Raw genomic sequence first — 8,984 nt, forward strand, 5'->3', positions numbered from 1 at the left:
CGATTTAGATCTAGATTTATTTTTTAATTAAATATTTTTTTTTGTAAGCCTTAAGTGTAGTATTTTTAGTTCTATGTAATTAAAAATAAACAAAAACAAACTTACTTTTCCTTTTCAAATCGCAGAAAGTAGAGCTTTATAGTTTATACCCATATTGAGCTGTGAATAAGTTGGGTGGTTTGCAATTTCGCAGCTGTGTGTATGTGTTTAAGTTAATTTCTATTAAGTATTGTTAAAGAGCTAATTGTCGCGCTTTTTTTTACTGCGTTATATCAATGTTTTCTAACTTAACCTCTCTCATCCCTCTTTTTGGTTAAATTTCATTGGAACCATTAAAAGACGGGGGAGGGAAGGAGCAAAAAAAAATGGGAGTGTCATCAAAGGCCCATGCCGACCAGCAAAATGATTAAGCCAAACACAACCTCGGAGACATCAAATCAGTCCATGACGCTCTTGCATAGCAGAAAGTACGGTCTAACGATTTGCAAATGATAATACGTACAGTGAATAGTGTATTTTTCTTGATATTTTTGTTGAATTTCAAACAAAATTAATTGTAATAAGAATTAAACAAAACAACAACAACAAAACGTGTTCGGGCCTTTGTGTCTTGCTGCTGTCACTTTTTTTTTAAGTTGTCTGCATTGAATTTTTTTTTCTCTGGTCGCGACCAGACCGGCCCATTTGGTACCGGCCCACCAGGCATTTGCCCGTTTGCCCATATAGCCAGTCCGCCCCTGCTTACATTACATAACGGGATATTTCACGTTCTTCTATTTTTTTTAGACGCGCCAGAAAATGGCTTAATTTCTCTACTTCAAAAATGAACAACATTGTAGAAATTGAACCTTTAGGAGTCACCAAATATCTAAATTTGGTATGTACCACTATTATTCACTATTTAGTTCACATGGAAGGGAAAAAATATTGGATTACAAAACAAACACTACAATCTATACAAAAGTATATTTAACAAGGTTACAAAGACAGTTTGTGTGGAAATACAAACTCAAAATCGGCCCCCAAAGTGGTTCACCCATGCAGGTTAAAAGACAGGTATCAATATTTTCAGAAAGAACATCAGAATTAAATTCTATCAAAGACAAATGACAGAAAAGAATGGAGAACGAAAATTGACAGATCTTGTGTGGTGCCCCAGCAGACCAAAGAATAGGTGAAAGTGAATGTGAAGTTGATGCGAACCTTGCCTAACTAATGTCTTATAATGAATATCTAATTATTTTGTAAAGGGTCAATCTCTTAATCAAATACTCAAAATACGAAAAAAACATTTCCTTAAAAAAAAAGAATTCCTTTCGTAGCGCCTACTGTGTTTACTGTATACCATTGCAGTTCACGTCATAATATGAAAACTTACTTATTAATTGTTGTTTTAATTATGTCCAGCTTATATGCATACTAAATAGATTTTTTTTTCTATAAAAAGTATATAAAAATTTATTTTGTGTAAATGTAGTAGTTAGAAAGACAGAACTTACATAACGTAGCAATACAAATGTAAAAAAAAAATTTTTTTTTAAACAAAAATCTAAAACCATTTGCATAAATGTGTTATAAATATTATAATTACTGATGTCCCCTGCTAAAGAGCCTCCCGTGTTTATTAATATTAATAAAGAACTAGTCGACCGGCGGCGTAGCCTACGCCGCTATTTTGCAGGGCCGGCCATAGGCCACAGCAACCTATCCGACCGCAGTGGGCCCCACACTTTCATAGGACCCGCGCTAATTCTATGTGTAAATTATTAAACTAAACCATTTTATAACTTATAACAGATTTCTCGCGATAGCCTGATTTACCAGGATCTCCCGGAAATATCCTGAAATATATGAAAAAGTCATGGAAATCAACTCAATCTATTCAGTACTAGAAGGCATCGTTTGGATGTCTTTGAAAAGAGATCGTCAAGCACACCACTCATGTGCGCACCAGTAAGTTGCACCCATTAGCATCGAAAAAAAAAGGAAACCCATTTTGAAATCAATCAAACATATGATATGGAAATAAACTTCCTATGAAAAGAACTTTTTTGGTAATATTAAAAACAGTGACTGATTTAATACGTTTGTTAACATGTAAAGCGTACCAGTGTTTATAAGTCTAGATCACAGACCTATATACATATATTGTAGACTAGACACTTCAAACTCAACACTATACAAAAAATGTGAAAAACTTCAAAAAAGCTGAAAGAAGGTGTTATTTTGTAAAGTAGTTATAAGTAGTAAAGTTATTTTTCAAACCTAACCTATGTAACACATAATAATAATAATCATTATAATGTCTAGTCCGAGTAATTGTACATAGTAAATAAGAGACCACTCGTCGTAAAATTATTATTTTGCAATTTTTAGATCCAGAATCGAAATTTATTATTATCTATTTAAATGTACAATCTAAAATCATAATATGTTTAAAATCAACAGGCTTAGATTATTAATCTAGGATTTTCGAAGCATGATCTCAATGGAAACTAAAAGGAAATGGCTATATTCCAAAAATTTGCGTGATATATAGACCAATTCTGTGTTTAACAGCCCATTCTATTTAAAATCCGCAAAATGTGATTGCATTCTTTCGGAACTTACAAAGCAGAAGATCCTTACTTTTCTAAGACAGAAACGAGCTTTCCAGGATTTAGAACAAATTTCCTTACAACTTTAACAGATTACGTACGCAACGATCGGATGTATATATAGGTCTGTGGTCTACATCTAAGCGTTTACGAACATGTTAAACGTACCATAGTTTAAGTCTAGAGTTGTTTATTAACAGACTGATACATTATTTTGTAAGAAAATATATTTTTTTGTTAAGATAATGTGTCGGTCTAGATCCAGTATCACAATTTCGGCCTGTGTCTATCTCTGTGTGTCTTTAAGACAGGTTTGTGTCTCTATGGGGTCATATCGAGAGCAATCGTCATAGAATGCCTCAACACTGACCTGCAACGTAACAACCTGTGGGCAGTGGGGACCAATAGCTTCTTGCCACGTACGAAGTTGCAACGAGCTATTTGTCCGAAATGCTCTCAGGTTGCCATGTCGCAGGTCAGTGTTGAGGCCCGTTTTAACGAACGTCTCGATCGTAAGGGAGCGTATCCTCCCTCCTTTCAACTGGATCCAAGCTACATAAAATAATTTTTATTCTCCAGTCGTTAATTAGCGATGATCTTGATTAGCTAACTTCTTGAGTTTTACACACGCGAATACAAGAATGCGAATGTATTTAAAGAAAAAAAAAAGCAATAGAAAAAGAATACTTTAAAAAACAAAGCTTTTTTAAGGGAAGGAACCGTTAATTACTGACATTTATAAAAAAAAATTCTGGGTTTATCTCCCTTTCTTAAATATAAAAGAAAATTAATTAATTAGTACTAAATGATTAACTAATTGGTTAATTTTTGGGTTGATTCATGTATTGATATTCACTATGAATAATTATGCAAAATTTTAACTTGATCCGAGAAAGGGAAGTGGAAGAGAGAAACGTGTCAAAACGTAAAAAGGGGACTAAATTCATATATATAAGCCTATATTCACATCTCTCATTAAATAGAATCTATTCCCCTTATTTTGAAATCAAACAAAATAATTAATCACCAACAATTTATTAACTAATTGTTTATTATTTTGATTGATTCATGTTTTGTCAGGTTTAATGAGTCATTTTGCAAAGTTTTAACTTGATCCGAGAATGGGAAATGGGAGAAAACAACATGTTCAGACAGACAAACAGACTTGATCTAAGCTTTGTAAAAATAGCCAAGCTTGCGGGAGAGCATCTTCAATAAAGTCAAGTAGAGAATCAATAGATTTAAAAGTGTACAGTGCGATATAGGCCTACACATAAACCAACTATTTCAACAGCAGCGTAAGATTGTTATCAGGCATAGATATGCGCTCTTAGAACTCAAGGAAAGTCGTTTCGGTAGAAGAAACGCTTGGGTTATTCTAAATGAGGTGCCTCTCTAGACCTAGATCTGACAAAACAAACATAAATATGTAAACAGTGGACTACAATGAGTTGTTTCCTCCACGGGGAGCAGCGTTTCATTTGAAAGTATTGTGTGTCTATTTATATTGCAGAGATGATCAAGGGCTACAACTGATGGGCCTAAGAAGTGTTTGTGCATACTCAATATTAGGGGGTTGGGGGCCCTTCGTTTATAAGTTGACAAAAAAATTGACATATAATTTGAGAGCTAGAAAATTGTCATGGGGGGGGGGGGGAGAGTTGTTATGCTATTTCAAGCGTAGAGTAGCGCGGGTATCAGCTAGTTAATCACCTAACCAAGGTTTTGCTAATTTAGGAAAGTTTTGCACAGTTTTATATGTTCACATGTTCAGATAAGTGTAATACTGACTTTCAATGGGTATTACTCAGCACAATTCAAAGACACTCCTAACCTTTACATATTTAAACACTCACGAAAGCTAGAGTCCATACAATTACATTTCCTTTTATTATAGTGAAAAAATTGAAATACCTTCAACTAAAATGTTTCATTTGACACAATTTTATTACAAAAGCTCAATCTGTCTGTCTGTCTGGTACAATTTTCGTACACATTATTTCTTCCACTTCCCAGTCTCAGATCAAGTTTAGACTTTGCACAATTATTCATTGTCCCTAACAAAATATGAATCAATCGAAAATTCAATAGTGTTTTAATTGATTAGTGGTAATTAATTAATTAATTTTTTAAGGGAAAATAAATCTTACAGTGTTGATACCTATGGCTATAAATGTACAGTTCTTTTCCTCGCGAAACTTTTATTTTAAAAAGTATTTCTAAAAAAAATATTTTGCCTGCTCAACTGAACCCTGAAGTAGTCAGTTAATGACAGATCATTACAATGATCCCATTACAAAATAAAAGGAAAAAGAATAAAAAAATACTAAATCATCTTCTAAATGTGACAACTATAAAACTGTGAAAATGCTAAATGACGTTGGGTACATCTGTATGTCTCTATTTTAATTCGAGTTTTGTTTCTCTTGATCTAAAGGACAATGAGATCGACAGCAAAACAAAAGGACATGACTTCGTGAAGTCGTTCGCTCATCAGAAACTGAATTTCTACAATCAAGTGAGGAAACTTCATAGAACTGACCAGACTTCAATTAAGTGAGGAGACCTCAATGAAATCATAAAGCTTGAAGATACTGTGACCATACATATGTACGACATTCATTTCAATCACAATTTAATCACATTTTTGACATTGGTACGATGGAATTCTGACATTTATGTAATTTAAGCTTTATGCACAATTACAATGATATGCATTCACGGACTGACCATTTATAAGCATTCGACGTTTGAAGATCTTCATGTATTTAGCACTAGGAGATCTATAATTCTTACCCGCTTGAAAATGTTTATGTATTCACCACTTGAAGATCTATAATTGTTATCCGCTTGACATCAAATGGCCGGGGTAGAAAAAACTTTGGAACTTAAAGATGCTTTATATTTCACTGCGGAATTTCTTATTGGCTTTGTGGCCGTGAGTCTGAACACATTAGTTGTGTTGGCTATAGTAAAGAATCCAAGTCTGCACTCAACCGCCAACGCCTTCATCTGTAACCTTGCTGCGGCGGATATAACTGTGGGGTTATTTGTCACGCCGTCCGCTGCTATGTCCTACATAGGCTACCCTGGCGATTTCTACGGCTGCCTCTTCATCAGCTGCTTTGTGCTCATCCTCACCAACGTGTCCATCATCAACCTGTTGGTCATCGCATTGGACAGATTCTTCGCCATCAAGGCGCCTTTCCTCTACCAGAAGGTGATGACGATGAGGAAGGTCTACTGCATCAACTGCGGGATTTGGCTCTTGGGGATCAACACGGGGCTAATCCCAATGTACGGCTGGTCTCAACCTTACAGAGAGCTTACGTTCTGCAGGTTCATTGATGTGATTAAAATGGAGCACATGGTCTATCTGCAGTTCTTCGGCATCATTCTCACATCCAATATAATCATGTTCGCTGTGTATACATACATTTGTTTAGTGGTCAGAAAACACGCTAGGCAAATAGACGAAATGAATATGCGGTTCGCGAGCCAGGCAGAAATACATAGAGCCACCAAGGGGTATCGAAAACAGGTTGTAGCGTCCAAGTTGGTCTTTCTAGCCGTGGCACTGTTCATCTGCAGAACGCCCATCAACATCTTCAACTGCATCAGCCTCTTCTGCAGGACCTGCAAGTATCCATACGTTCTGTTCCTCTGCACGATTCTTCTGTCGCACTGTAACTCCTGCTTGAACCCGATACTTTACGCTGCCAGCAACAGCCGCATCAAAGCCGCAATGAAGCACTTGGTTCTGAAGGCTCTGAATATCCAAAAAGAAGGCATCCAGATAGTGGGGTCCAGCTCAGTGACGCTCGAACCGTTTCACGATTTGCCCAGACCAGATGAAGGGAGAGAGTCGAGTTTGAAATCAAGAGAATATGTAGCTGCCACATATTGACATGAGTTAGAGTCAAGTGTCTAGAGGAAAGTTATTGGATAGCTCAAAGTTATGCAATTGTGAAACAGTGTTGGAAAGAAATTCAGTTTCATTCGACAAAGTTTTAAGCTTTCTAAGTTTGGGCTGTTTAAATCTCACAGTCCTACATGTTTTTGTTTGTCAGATCAAGTGTTGAACAATAAAGACTGACGTACACACAGAGAGGACATTAGTAAAAGTACAATGCAAACATCTGTAACAGTACAATGCATACATCTGTAAGAGTACAATGCATACATCTGTAACAGTACAATGCATACATCTGTAACAGTACAATGCATACATCTGTAGCAGTACAATGCATACATCTGTAACAGTACAATGCATACATCTGTAACAGTACAATGCATACATCTGTAACAGTACAATGCATACATCTGTAAGAGTACAATGCATACATCTGTAACAGTACAATGCATACATCTGTAACAGTACAATGCATACATCTGTAACAGTACAATGCATACATCTGTAGCAGTACAATGCATACATCTGTAACAGTACAATGCATACATCTGTAACAGTACAATGCATACATCTTAACAGTACAATGCATGCAACAGTAACAGCACTAGCGGATGTGGAGGTGGGGGGGGGGGTAGGGATGATCTCGTTATCCCCCCCCCGGCCCCCCACCCTCCACACGCGGACGAATTTCAGCAGAGAAATCACACCATTTGTATACGAATCCTTTACTTACGTAAATAATATATACAAATAGTTTATATTCTAACCAATTTTCAGACTATGTCGACTCCTCTTCTAGTATGTTGATGGATTTGGTGGGGTGAATTGTTTTAGTAGAAATTAGTTTGTTAACAGAATTAGTTCCATATCTATGTGATATAAGCAAATTATAAACAAATTATTGATATTTAACAAATCTTTATATTATGTCGCCCCTTCTGATATATTTGCCATTTCGGTGGGATGAGGGGAGATGATAACATCATTTGCTTTTTGATTGTGGGGGAGGCGGTCCAATTTTATGTAGACATTATAATTTGTGGACGAAATTAGTTAAACATCGATATAATACAATTTTTAGATTATGTTTCTTTCCTATGATATGTTGGTCAATTCGGTGGGGTGGAGGACAATTTCATCTACTGCTATCCCTAATCCAAACCTGTGAGTGGGGGAGGGTGCGGTCCAATTTTTATGCAGAAATCATAGTTTGTGAACAAAATTAGTTGAACATCTATATAACATAAGCTACTTAATGATATTGAAACCCATTTTGTATATTCTGTCTCACAACACTCTAATCTCAAATTAAATCATAAGTAAATAAAAAATGAAATGTGTTGGGTATCAGTTGGGAAAATGGGAGGGTCGATAAACCGAACAGACCAAAATACTTGTTCTTTGTATTATAGTGAAGAAATTATTTTTTTTTTTTACAAAACAATCAGTCTCTAATATAATGCTATGTATTAAATTCTTATATCGAGTCGACCCGTTTTCTTTGATGTCAAATGCAATCATTAGCAATAATTATAAAATGGAGCGAGGATTCTTATATGATTAATCGTTTTCACTCTATCACCTCTACCCTTTTCCGACGAAACAGAATAAACAGAGTAGTCAAATATGGCGACAAAGTCTATGTAATTGCGCATGAACTTGTCAGAATTATTTAAAGAAAGACTTCTTTTAGGAAAATGTTGACTTCATGAGAAAGTATAAGAGTAAAAGTGTAACAATTGAGATGTAACCAAATTGTTTTTCGAAAAGTCACCTTTCCCAACATTTATTCCATTTGAAATTTTCTATTGTAAAAATACTTTTGCGATTATAACATTCAATTTATACTTATATCCTAAAATAAAATATAACAAGGCTATAAAGACAGTTTGTGTGGAAACACAAACTCAAAGTCGCTCCCGAAGTGGTCCACACAGGCAGGTAAAAAGGCAGGTTTCAATATTTTGAGAAAGAATATCAGAATGAAATTCTATCAAAGGCAAATGACAGAGAAGAATGGAGAAAGAAGGTAGACAGATCTTGTGTGGTGCCCCAACGGTCCAGCAGACCAATGGATAGGTGAAAGTGAAGGTGAAGTAAGATATGAACCAGGCCTAACTGATTTCTTATAATGACAAGTTACCGATAGCAAAGACAAACATACCCTGGCAATCAAATCATTAAATAGAAACAATCTGATATAAACTTTGTCACATGTAAATTATGAATGAGTCTGGTGTGAATGTACATTTTGTTTTTTTATGGTTATAATGTTTTGTTTGGTGTAATGCACAAATTGCAATACAAATTTTTCTTACAGACAATATTATTATTATTATTATTATCTCATTGGTCTAATTGTTTTGTAAATGGTCAAGCTCTTATTCAAAGCCTCATGAAAAAGAAAAAAATAAATTCCGTAAAAAATAAATAAATCTTTTAGTCGAGAGTTCCACGGCGGTAATGAGGCTCCG

At 35.3% G+C, this 8,984-nt stretch overlaps 1 protein-coding gene across 2 annotated transcripts; it reads left to right on the forward strand.

Annotated features, from left to right (window-relative positions):
* Positions 1-1,992: 1,992 nt before the first annotated feature.
* On the forward strand, positions 1,993-8,733 carry LOC106080239 (adenosine receptor A3-like). 2 transcript variants are annotated; one of them, XM_013241562.2, is made up of 2 exons: positions 1,993-2,054; positions 5,035-8,733. In XM_013241562.2, the coding sequence occupies exon 2, from the start codon at positions 5,458-5,460 to the stop codon at positions 6,502-6,504; it is 1,047 nt and encodes a 348-aa protein (XP_013097016.2). In that variant the 5' UTR covers positions 1,993-2,054; positions 5,035-5,457; the 3' UTR covers positions 6,505-8,733. The 2 variants fall into 2 exon arrangements, with proteins under 2 accessions (XP_013097016.2, XP_055878444.1); XM_056022469.1 differs by lacking the exon at positions 1,993-2,054 and adding an exon at positions 2,061-2,218.
* The last annotated feature ends 251 nt before the right edge of the window (positions 8,734-8,984 follow it).

The sequence above is a fragment of the Biomphalaria glabrata genome, chromosome 3 (assembly GCF_947242115.1).
Source record: "Biomphalaria glabrata chromosome 3, xgBioGlab47.1, whole genome shotgun sequence".
Taxonomy (NCBI): domain Eukaryota; kingdom Metazoa; phylum Mollusca; class Gastropoda; family Planorbidae; genus Biomphalaria; species Biomphalaria glabrata.

What these genes read in the sequence shown, in the direction of transcription:
- LOC106080239 (XM_013241562.2), top strand. Translation starts at nt 5,458, where the DNA reads ATGGCCGGGGTAGAAAAAACTTTGGAACTTAAAGATGCTTTATATTTC.